The sequence below is a fragment of the Doryrhamphus excisus genome, linkage group LG18, assembly GCF_037039965.1.
Source record: "Doryrhamphus excisus strain RoL-2023G ecotype Guam linkage group LG18, RoL_Dexc_Guam_v1.1, whole genome shotgun sequence".
In the NCBI taxonomy this organism is placed as follows: domain Eukaryota; kingdom Metazoa; phylum Chordata; class Actinopteri; order Syngnathiformes; family Syngnathidae; genus Doryrhamphus; species Doryrhamphus excisus.
The window spans coordinates 7,296,766-7,309,873 of record NC_136374.1 but is presented as its reverse complement, the minus strand read 5'-3'; the positions used below and the strand labels follow the sequence as shown (position 1 = coordinate 7,309,873).

General features: G+C 38.5%; 1 protein-coding gene across 1 annotated transcript; it reads right to left on the bottom strand.

Moving 5' to 3' along the window:
- Positions 1-3,378: 3,378 nt before the first annotated feature.
- Positions 3,379-7,800, bottom strand: LOC131106221 (transcription factor 15-like). The gene is made up of 2 exons (XM_058055091.2): positions 7,256-7,800; positions 3,379-5,006 (listed from the first exon to the last, which is right to left on the bottom strand). The coding sequence occupies exons 1-2, from the start codon at positions 7,697-7,699 to the stop codon at positions 4,941-4,943; spliced, it is 510 nt and encodes a 169-aa protein (XP_057911074.2). The 5' UTR covers positions 7,700-7,800; the 3' UTR covers positions 3,379-4,940.
- Positions 7,801-13,108: the final 5,308 nt, after the last annotated feature.

The following is a 13,108-nucleotide window of genomic DNA, read 5'->3' as shown; positions in this document are numbered from 1 at the left end:
AGTGTTGTCCACAACAAGCAGCGTGACCTCAAGGTCTCCTTAACGGATGAGTCTTTTTATAGCCTCCTTTATCGGACCTGAAGCCACGTCTGCTGCTCACGTCGGACAGAGATTTATTACCGACGAGCAGATTTCTTGAAGGCGATAAAGTGTGTTATCAGCACAAACCTTCACTCAGACGTCCCAGGTGACTGCAGAGGAAGGCCACAGAGGCCGGAGAAGCACCAAAAGCAGACCCTGTGGACATCGAGGGCGGTGGGGTGAGCTTCACTGAATCAATTGTCGCGTGTGAGTCAACTTCCTGGATTGCTGGACGCTCTGTCGGTTTGGAGGAGATGATGACACGCTGGTTCATCAGTGCAGGATCAACAAACAGCTGCTTGTTCAAGATATCATGTCACTGGGCTCAATCTGTGCTTTGTCTTTCACAAAGTTGACTTGTTTGGAACTTGGAACGACTCAATCGCTGTGTAGGAGGATTTGGCGGGTGCATACAAGTATACATAGTAAATATACCTATGCTACTATTGCTACTAATAGACACGAGCAAAACGAGATGGATATTTCTGTATATTTTTACTAATATGTGTATTTTTCTTTATTGTGTTATTGATATTTTCACATTGTCGATATTGACATCCGTCATCCAGCATTCACTGCCCTGCAAACTTGCTGATTTTTGGTCAAATAAATTACTTTTCATTCATTCATTCATTCATTTTCTACCGCTTTTTCCTCACGAGGGTCGCGGGGGTGCTGGAGCCTATCCCAGCTGTCTTAGGGCGAGAGGCGGGGTACACCCTGGACTGGTCGCCAGCCAATCACAGGGCACATATAGACAAACAACCATTCACACTCACATCAATTTTGAGTCACCAATTAACCTAGCATGTTTTTGGAATGTGGGAGGAAACCGGAGTACCCGGAGAAAACCCACGCATGCACGGGAGAACATGCAAACTCCACACAGAGATGGCCGAGGGTGGAATTGAACTCTGGTATCCTAGCTGTGAGGTCTGCGCGCTAACCACTAGACCGCCGTGCCGCTAAATTACTTTTTTCTTGGAAAATAAGCACATCTCAATGGGCTCTATTTTCATAGACCAGACGTAGGCACAGCGCAATCTGGCACAGCGCAATCTGGCACAGCGCAATCTGGCACAGCGCAATCTGGCGCAGCGCAGTCTGGCGCAGCGCAGTCTGGTGCAGCGCAGTCTGGTGCAGCGCAGTCTGGCGCAGTCTGGCGCAGTCTGGCGCAGTCTGGCGCAGCGCAGTCTGGCGCAGCGCAGTCTGGCGCAGCGCAGTCTGGGCAGCGCAGTATGGCGCAGCAAGCCGCACCCACACCTCCATCCCTCCCACCGGCGCAAGAGGCAAAGAGGGAGCAGAGAGGCCGTGATAAGGTTTAACACAGATGAGTAATCTGTAATCTTAACCAATCAAATGAACGCCTCTCCTTGCCTTTAAATGCTTGGGGCCCACTGGACTGCACATCAGAGGCCACCGTGTCACCAGGTAGACCAACTCTGTTCCTGATAGTTATATTAAACACAACAGCAGGCTAATCGAGGCATGGTGCTTATGATCCACCGGCATTCATGCTATGTCGTGAATTAAAGAGGAGAACCTTTCATGGTATATTCTCGATATCTCCTCCTCATCCTCCTTGAGAAAAAATGAACAGTAAAAAAATATACAGTGGTATGAAAATATTTGGGCACCCCTGATAATTTTCAATATTTTCCTTTATAAATCACTGGTTGTTGGGATCAGCAATTTTAGTTAAATATAACATATAGCAGACAAACACAGTGATAGAAAGTGTGCAATAATTATTTCAACAAAAGTAGGCAGGTTCTTCCTACAGCTTCCAATGAGGTTCTACATTCTGGTTGAACCATTGACCGTTCCTCTGTCCAAAACATCTCCAGTTGAGTCAGGTTTGATGGTTTCCCAGCATGGACAGCCTGCTTTAAATCACGCCACATATTTTCAATCATATTAAGGTCTGGGGACTGAGATGGGCGTTCTAGAACGTTGTACCTGTACCTATTGCCCAGTGTTTTAGGTATTTTCATTCATACATTTCATGAAGGGAAGGTGCATTGAGGCACTTAAATAGCAATGTTCCTAAATAGGCTTTTTTACTCACATTTAGAATTTAAAACCTGTTTCATAAATAATAACAAATCTTAGTTTGAGGTGAAACATGGTTGTGTCTGTGTGTGAGGTCTCACTCGTTCACATTGTGTATTTGCTGATTGTTTGTGGGCGAGTTTTAGAGCTAATATGCTAATAATGAAGAAAAATAGTAATACAAAAATATGCTCTTAATTGTATTGTTTTAAATAATGGCACAGAGTTCCGAAATTGATATCCTTTTACATAAAATTTGATGTAATAGATAAATTATTATAGATAAAACTTATTTCTATCTGCGATTAAATGTGATTAATTGTGCGTTAACTATGGACATAAAAAATGCAATTAATCACAATCAAATATTTCAATTGATTGACAGCCCTAATATTTAATATAAACATACAGGCTGTGTAATAGTACAGCACATAAAATTTGATGTAATTAAGAGATTTCCCATATTTATTATAGATAAAACTTATTTCTATCTGCGATTAAATGTGATTAATTGTGAGTTAACTATGGACATCAAAATGCAATTAAGCACAATCAAATATTTCAATTGATTGACAGCCCTAATATTTAATATAAACATACAGGCTGTGTAATAGTACAGCACATAAAATTTGATGTAATTTAGAGATTTTCCATACTTATTATAGATAAAACTTATTTCTATCTGCGATTAAATGTGATTAATTGTGAGTTAACTCTAGACATAGAAAATGCAATCATCACAATTAAATATTTTAATTGATTGACAACCCTAATATTTAATATAAACATCCTAGGCTGTGTAATAGTACATGCGTTTGCTGTTAATGGCAGAAGGCATGGGTTTGATTCCTCTCACTAATCAGGTTTATACACACACTCAGGTAATACCATTTTCTCACATTTATCTTGTTTAAACACTCAAAAATGTTCAAAAATGTTGTTTGAATTTTAATAGTCAACCTACAGGTTGGTCCTAAGAAATTATTAAGTGACTGATGTAGCTGTTTTTGTATCCTTGTTAAAGCATATTGCTGTAGTATTCCTCCTGTTACAGTGCTCCTCCTTGCAACCAAAGATTAGTTTACACTATTCTGCAAGTAAGCCAGCATGAAGGAAATTGATTGACAACGGTCTACACCCATCAGGACATAGAAGACAATGGACAGTGCAGACAGTATATGTGTAAAAATAGATTTTATCTTAATGTAGACATGTAAAAACATAACAGACAGATGTTGTCTCACCTATTAAACCTACACAAATTTTGTTGATATCATTAGCAGTTGACAAGATGACAACCAAAACATTCAAAACAACATCCATGTCGTATAGCAAAAAAGTATACAAACCTAAAAAAAAACACATTTTTAATACTTAACCTGACTGCTCGATAAAAACACTTTCTATAGATTTTTACTTAAACAGTGGAACCTTGGTTAACGTCATAAAGCCGTTCCAGAAGGTATGACTCTAACTGAAATGTACTCTAACCCAATCAGTTCTTCCCATAAGAAATCATGTAAATCCAATTAATCCGTTCCAGAAAGCCAAAAACATAAAACACCTTTTAAGAACTCATGGCAAAGCAAAACAGGAAGGTGATGTATGTATTGATCGTGCTGCCACGATCTTTGGCAACAATCACTACTTCTTCAGTAATGGTAAGTAACCTTAAATGCTCATTTGTCCCTTTCGTTCATAAGTTATATGCATTTAGAATTGTTTTATGAATGTAAATGTATAATCCGTTCCATAATTTAATATCAGTATTTGGAATTAAATCACGAGATGGACTAAGTAAAGAACTCTGGAACCCTAAAAATAAAGAGTAAAGAGCACATGTTGAATACAGGAAGTGAAGAAATGTATTAGCAATTGCTGTGAAAACAGAGAGGGGGGCAGGATTAAATAAACTCTACTTCTTCCTACTCCTTTTTGGACATGTGGACTTGTAAACTGTAATGTAAAATGTACGCATATTCGAATAATTTAAAGCATTACCATTACATAAAAAGGTGTTCACATAGTCTTGTGGCATAACTGTGTCACTGTGACTCTTTTCATGCATTAGCAAGCTAATAAAATGCTAACAAGGGTGTTTTGTAATAGAAACACATCAAGAACACAGGTGGACTCATGCCGTGTATTAATAACACAACAAGATGCACGCCATATTGTACGCTAACCAGAAAGCGTATTCAAACCAAGGCGAAATCTTTTATGTTAACCAAAAAACATGCTAACTTGGGCGTACACTAACTGAGGTACCACTGTACTCCTAATGTAATTGTTGTATAAGGGACTTTAATTCAAGTATGACATCCTGTGAAACATTAGCAGGTGACAAATAAATACTACTTGTGGTAAGGGTGTCCAAAATGCGTTTCTGGGGCCGTTTGTGCCTCGCAGCTTGTTCTTTATTTGTATATTCCAGAAATAAAATGCAAAAGAGAAGCTTGTGAAGGATGATTTGGGTCACAGAGAAAAACATCACCAAAGCAAAAATTGGAAAGTTAGTCGACTAGCTGTACATCTCACACCGTACGAGAGGTTCTTTCATGACTGTCATAATGGACATGTGCACTGGGGGGCACTACTGAGCTAAAAACTATTTTGGCCAAGATATACTGTACATGATAAAATGATTTGATTTGTAAACATTTACGCAAAGATGACATTTATAATTTCTTAGTAGATGATGTTTGTGTGCATGTCTACATGAATGATGATGGTATGAAACTAAAGATTGGTTTGGGCACGCTTCAAACGACAAGGAACTGTCTTTGAATGTCACATACAAGGCAGTTTTATCGTGAACTGAGTTTCCTCGCTGATCCTCCATGAATTTTCACACAACCTCGTCTGTCTTTCACCTGTGAAGACAAAAGAAAATGGCTATTTTATTTTTGACCACTTCCATGTCTACTAATCCAATACAGACGTGAGAAGAGGCTGATATCAATTCCTTTAAAGGACATGTGTCATGCATTATGTGCACCTATAAATAAACTCATTCCCCATAGATTTCAACATCGTGATGTGATGCTTGTTTCACTGGGATTGTTTTTATTATATTCCCAGAGTTTGACATGCATTTCATCAATCATTTTTAGGGGGGAGAGGGCGGTCAAAAGTCTACTTTTTTCTTTTTACTATGCTGCATATAATATTCAGTATCACTCGATTCAGATTTGAATCCAACCCAACAAGACTCAAAAAAGGATGTCCCTAAAGTCACATATTAGATGAATATATGCTGTTATTTAAGTAATACAGTAATAAATTAAATAAATTCAATAATACAAATACATAAAACTATTAGTACAGGCTGTCCTGAAGTCTAAACATATAATACATGTATGTAATATACACACATGCAATACAAGTTTGGCATACTAATGATAAATTAAAAAAATACAATAAATACTGCCTTATTTTGATGGAAAATAAACATAAATGAGACACTTAAAAAATAGAAAATATAAATAATACAAATACAAAATGTGTAAAATTATATATATTAAATAATTTAATAATACATTTATATTAATGAAATAATAAATGTTACATTAATTATTATATTATATATGTATATTACATATATATTACATATATTACATATATATATATATATTACATATATATTAAAGTAAAAAACTCCTTTCCTTTCCTCCCACATTCCAAAAACATGTTAGGTTAATTGGCGACTCCAAATTGTCCATAGGTATGAATGTGAGTGTGAATGGTTGTTTGTCTATATGTGCCCTGTGATTGGCTGGGCACCAGTCCAGGGTGTACCCCGCCTCTCACCCAAAGACAGCTGGGATAGGCTCCAGCATATACCCCCACGACGCTACTGAGAATAAGTTGTATAGAAAATGGACGGATGGATGTTGTTACAGACTAAAATGCAGTGTACCCCAAGAGCCCCAGATATTGTAAAAAAATTATATGTAATTTAATAATGATGATAATAATTTAAAAATAATATGTTAAATAATGAAAAATTATAATATAAAAACAAGCAAAAATATATTTCTTATGACAGTATAAATACAAGTTAATTAAATTAGAAATTAAATGAAAAGTAGTAAAGAAGGTATTTCAGTTGAAACTGTAATACTTCTTATAGGGCAATTAAAAAAAATGATACTACTACACTGCTCTTCCTCCTCCTCCTCATATTACTAATAACAATAATAACTTGTCAATCTAAAAAGAACAAAATACAGAAAAAAAACGATTAGACAACCCTTTTATCTTCACTTTCTTGTTCATTGTAATGCTTTGTACATCTAATGGTACCTTTATTTGGACAAATATCCAACAAGATAACACGAAGAACTGATAAGAGTTGACTTTGTTGACAGTACAATGCTATAGTTATTCATGTCAGAAGTATTTTTGTTATCATTATCTCTGTCCAATTGTACCTAAGAAGCATTCCAATGGATCAACTGAAGAAACAAGGGCGGTCTACTCATTTTTTCCATGCCTATAATACACACATGCACAAACATGGTATAAAGAGGGTTCATTTATTGTTATAAATAGATTTTAAATCAAATAATCAATGATACAAAATACATAAAATGGGATAACTTTAATTCATTAATTCATTTTCTACCGCTTATCCTCACAAGGGTCGCGGGGGATGCTGGAGCCTATCCCAGCTGTCTTCTTGGGGCGAGAGGCGGGGTACACCCTGGACTGGTCGCCAGCCAATCACAGGGAACATATAGACAAACAACCATTCACACTCACAATTTGGAGTCGCTAATTAACCTAGCATGTTTTTTGGAATGTGGGAGGAAACCGGAGTACCCGGAGAAAAACCCACGCATACACGGGGAGAACATGCAAACTCCACACAGAGATGGCCGAGGGTGGAATTGAACCCTGGTCTCCTAGCTGTGAGGTCTGCGCGCTAACCACTACTCCACCGTGCCGGATAACTTTAATAATAAATCATTATTAAAATGTACTATACGTAATAATGTAGTTCGGGGACACCCTGTCCAATGTAAGATAATACAAAAATATTGATATGATTTTGCTGGTGACTTACATCCACGTGTTTTTGGCATGGAGAGAAAGATAGCAAGTGGAATATGAAAAGTACCCCTTTTCGCTGCTGGCTGAGACAGAATGTGCAGATACTCCGAGGCTGCCCCCTCACGTCCCGGTAGACCGATCCCAGGCACGGCGAGGCGTCGTCGGTGCCGTCGCCTAACACCAGCACGTTGGCCAAGTGTGAAATGTAACTGCATGCGAGGCGCAGCGTTTCGATCTTGGACAGTTTTCTGTCCACTGGTTCCGTGGGAATAAGCGTCCGCAGTGCGCTGAAAGCAGTGTTGACGTTCTGGGTTCGATGCCGCTCCCTGGCGTTGGCGGCGTTCCGCTGCGGGACCAAAGCATGGCCGGGACCCGATGCTCCGCAGCAGGCGTAGACCTGCTCGCCCCGCTCGCTGCTGTTGTCGTCGTCCTCCTCGTCCGACGTCACCGTCAGGTCCACCGTCAACGAGAAAGGATGGGCGGACATCGGCCTCAACATTGTGAAAGCCATGCTTTGGGAACCGGTATCGATTGTCAATTATTACAATCAACGATACATTTACATGAGAGATGAGACCGATCTCCTCCTTTCCAGTCCAACCCGGGACAATACTCAGACCTGAAGACAGGAAGGACTCTTATAGGGGCAGGGTCTCATCTGTGGAAGGCAGGGGTGTCCAAAGTGTGGCCCCGGGGACATTTTTGACCCCCAGCCTGCAGGCTGATTTTTTTGACGTAAAAATAACTTCTCTTCATGTCTACATGGGTTTTTATTTTTTTATTTTTTTAAATATATATATATTTTTTTATTTTTGGGGAGTTGTTTTTAACCTGTTTACAACAATTAAAAACATATATCCTTACATTTTTCAGTATGCATCTCTAAAAACATCATTCATACCAATAATGATGCCTTATATTATTGTTTTGGTGATTCACTTTTTGACACACATAGCTTTATTTATTTATTGACTGTTATTTTTTTATTTCTGTCCATACACTTGTCAATTATGATCAACGATTACATTTACATGCGAGATGAGATCTCCTCCTTTCCAGTCCAATCGGGGGACAATGCTCAGACCTGAAGACAGGAAGGACTCTTATAGGGGCAGGGTCTCATCTGTGAAAGGCAGGGGTGTCCAAAGTGTGGCCCCGGGGGACATTTTTGACCCCCAACCTGCAAGCTGATTTTTTTTAAACATAAAATTATCTTCTGTTCATGTCTACATGGGTTGTTTTTAACCTGTTTACAACAATTAAAAACATCTATTTTTAGTTTTTTCAGTATGCATCTCTAAAAACATCATTTATACTAATAATGATGCCTTATATTATTGTTCCGGTGATTCACTTTTTGACACATTTTGACCGTTATCTTATTATTTCTGTCCATACACTTGAAAAGATTGATTCCCTTCAGCTTCTGTAGCTTAAATGTGTGTATGTGTATGTGTGTGTGTGTGCGTCAGCATGTGGCTCTCAGTTTGTGTAAAGGGTTAAGTGCTTGCGGGTAAATAAACACTCAGCAGATGCCAAGAGTGATCAAGCCTGAACTTTCGCTGTTGGAAGCGGAGCAAATGGCTTCCAGATTGACTGCTGCTACAGCGAGACGATTTGTTTTTCCAAACACATCAAACCGGGCCACCGGCGGCCCCATGGCCTCCAGCTCAGCTGCACTAACAACAGTGACCTGTACGGAACCTGCTGGCCCTCATAAAATGGGACACCATGGTGTTTTTAGCACCCTCAGCCCGGCCCGGCAACACGACCCCGCTGCACTTTCTTTCCCCCCCAGCGCCGCCGTAACGTCACACTTTGGAACCCTAAATACTTCAGTCCCCCGCGTACGTTAATAATGTAAAGGAATGCCTGCTGAGGTGATTGAAGTACTAATGAAGTGTGGGATTGGTGTCAAGGACCGCTCCGCACCAATGTCTCGCTGTTGGGTCTTAAGCGTTCTTAGAAGAGCTTCAAACGCCAAAATGGGAGTATGCAGTTTATCGCAAACAAGCATTAACGAGAAATAGGCTGCTCATAAGACCATGCTAATTCCAAGGAAAAATAGCCTTTCAAGACCTTCATTTGGGCCGTCCTGTGTTTTGATGGACACCCAATCACATCAGGACCGGTATAGCTACTTACCGCTAATGACTAGGGGAGCCACAATACGTGTATCTGGATACAGGGGTCACTGTTCGGTACACACGTGTATATGAACAATATGTTCATTCCTCATCACCATGGCCGGCATGCTCAAACTGTTGCGAGTAACCATCCACTCAAGCCATGAGTCAAACTTTTGGACAATTATATTGTCCAATTGTGCACCCTTGCACATGGTACCATTAAAAGCACATCAAGCTAAGTGCTAATTTAGCAGGGCTACAAACACAGTCGACGTGACCCATTTAATGGCCGTATATTTAAAACGGTCCAATCAGAGGAGTTTATATTACAGCCGAACATGTTGCTAAAAGACATAGAGTTAAGATAACATTTTGTTTGTAAGCTTTTCCATTTTTATGGTGCTTTTATGTTACTTTTTTTATATCTGCCCGAGTGCCAATGTAGTTTTGAATTGGCTTTCTATATTTTCTATATTATATTGATTCTTAAAGTGCACTTATAAACTGAAATGTGACTTTATGATCATCAGTGACTCATGTTGAATACATTCCCATCGATAATGCTGTACAGAATGTAGTTGTGAAGAAAAGTTATTTGATATGACGAATAAAATGTCTTTGTAATATTTATTTATAATATATATTTTATAATATATTGAAAGTTTCCTTTCACAGTGGTAATTTTTTGGACGTGCGTTTAACGTACGCTCTTCCTGTTAATAAAATAAAATTAATATTACCTAAAATAATATTTACCTATAATATATTATTAATTTCTATGTATTTTAATGTGTTTTAAAAGAGAAATGAAATGACATTGAGTTTGCAATTTTGATGAAATGTTTTGACTATTGCCCTATGTTTTAGGTATTTTCATTAGCACATTTCATGAAGGAAAGGTGCATTGAGGCAAATCGTTAATAATAATCCTTTCTGAATGTTCCTAAATAGTCCTCTTTACTCCCAAACATTTAGAATTTAAAACCAGTATCATAAATAAAAAAACCTTTTGAGCTGACACTGTAATCAAATAAACATGTTTGTGTCAGTGTGAGAGGTCTCACTCGCTCACATTTTGTATTTGCTGAACGTTTGTGGCCGACTTTAAGAGCTAATATGCTAATAATAAAGAAAATTAGTAATCCAAAAATATGCTTGCTGACTGTATTGTTTTAAATAATGACACATAGTTCCAAAATTGATATTCTTTTAAATAAAATTTGATTTAATTATTGCTGAACTTGCACATTGAATTGTTTACCACAAAGAGATTTACCCTATTTATTATAGATAAAAAGTATTTCTATCTGCGATTAAATGTGATTAATTCTGAGTTAACTATGTATAACAAATGCGATCAATCACGATCAAAAAATTTTAATCGATTGACAGCCCTAATATAAATGCATTATGCAGGTAATATCCATTTAAATAAAAAATACTTAAAAAATACATTCAATTAATGAGATAAAGATTTGTTAATCTGATTATTTTTTGTTTTTTTTTATTTCATATGCCCAGACATATAATGTACAAACCATTACACCCCAAAGGAAGAGACCCTACACGGTACCAGGTCATGTTTTCCACTGGCGTCAGTACACAAAGCCTTTAAGGACATTGCTATGTGCAGTGAGGCAACACAAAAGGTCCGCCGTAGGAACAATTAGACCGGACTGATGACGTGTGGGCTGGATAGTTAGTGTCTGTTGATAATGAATAAAGGTACCACAAGGGTTAAAGGAAATGTGCTTACTTTACATGATTGACATTATATCATCTGTTTGAAACTGAACAAGTAGGGAGGAAAAACCTGTGTGGGGAATTCCAGTGAGGGCGACCGACCCGTCTCTATGTGAGTAAGGCCAAAGAATTACAAGAGAGGAAGTCATTCATCTTCTCAGCGGGCAGTCTCTGAAGTCCTTGTGTTGCATTCAGTGTCAGGGTGGTAGTCAGTCGCTGCAGAGTGCCAGGTAGGAAGGTAGGAATTAGCGTCAGCTCTGGGAATATTACAAAACAGGAAAGACGCAAATTAGCGGTGTGCCATCTATTGTGGGGCTTGGTGATTACGCATGGGACTGTACTATTGCTGGACCAAGTCCACGAGGTCAAGCACAAAAAGGGGTTGAAAACATCTGAGCGAACCCTGGGATCAATATGTGTCTTTTTCATGGAAGGAAATAAACAGACTTCCTGATTCAACTAAGTTCATTTAGCCTCCGGATGTTGCTCGATGCAAGCGTGAGACTCATTACGACAAAACAATCAGCAAATTGGCTCTTCCCCGTTTCAGGGCAGTGCCCCGCTCATTCCAAATATATACGTTGGAATTGAAAATGGGAAAGTGAAAATGATGACGATCTTAGAGGCATGCCCGTGTTGGGCCCCTTTATTATTGGGGGGCAACAACACCAAGGGTATTGGATCTACGGTATGCTAATATGACATATGATTATTTTCACAAATATGCATATTGTGTTGTGTTGTTGTTACCTTGTTGCTATTGTTGTACAGTATAACCTTTAGCATATGCCCTGGTAGCGTGTTTTTCAGTTAACGTAGAAAATGTAGGCCAAAATCTTGCCTCTGTTTGTATACATTTTTCATTTTTCAGTTAGCATACATTCATTCATTTTCTACCGCTTTTCCTCACGAGGGTCGCGGGGGGTGCTGGAGCCTATCCCAGCTGTCTTTGGGTGAGAGGCGGGGTACACCCTGGACTGGTGGCCAGCCAATCACAGGGCACATATAGACAAACAACCATTCACACTCACATTCATACCTATGGACAATTTGGAGTGGCCAATTAACCTAGCATGTTTTTGGAATTAGTACGTAATGTGTTTTTAATCTGTTTTTATCACAGAAATTTCTTGTTAGTGTCTTATTATCTCGCTAATACACGGAATCAGGATGCAGAATTCAGCTCCCTTGCCCGTTTATGATGTCATCAGTGGTTGACTCTGTAGTTTTTTGTTTGCTAACACAGTTAACACCACAAGTCTAAAAAATGTTAACAGAATTCTTTTTTAAATAGTTTTACAGTTTTCATTTCACATGCATAAAACAATTCTAAACACATATAAATGGTGAATGAAATGGTTGATATTATTTCTTATGGGGAAAATGGATTGGGTTAGAGTACATTTCAGTTATAGTCGCACCTTTTGGGATGGATTCATGACGCTAACCAAGGTTCCTTTTATGCGTATATTATTACATAGTTTAAAAACTCAGGGAAGACGTTCTTGGAGGGCTTTGAAAGTTATGACTGAGAGGCAGTCGTAGATTTTGTTTCCTGTGCTTATTTTTCACAATTCGCTTCCTCAAATTGTATTTAATAAAAGGAATAATTGTCTTATATTATAATTATCATATTGTCTTATATTGTTGTACAGTAAATGGCCAGAAGTTGGTTCTGTGATGAGTACATTTTTGCAAAGTATGAGTTTACAAAAATAAAAAAATAAGCCGGGGCTGCAAATGGCCCCCGGGCTGCATTTTGGATACCCTTGGTGTAAACACCCAGGCAAGCTGCATCTGTGCCACTATTCTAACTTATCCTGCAGATATTTGGCTTTCTCAGCCATATCCAAGCAGGAAGTTGTCATAGAAGAACAGGAAGAAAGTAGCAGCGTTGAGACACAGACGCTGGGTCAGTGCCAGCTCACTTGGAACCCAGAGGGCTGGGAAACAAACAAGGAAATCTGCGTTTTATGTATGTACTTTTATTATGTATACTATTAAGTGTTATTTTGTATGTGTTTTATAGCATAGAGTTGTGTCGATCT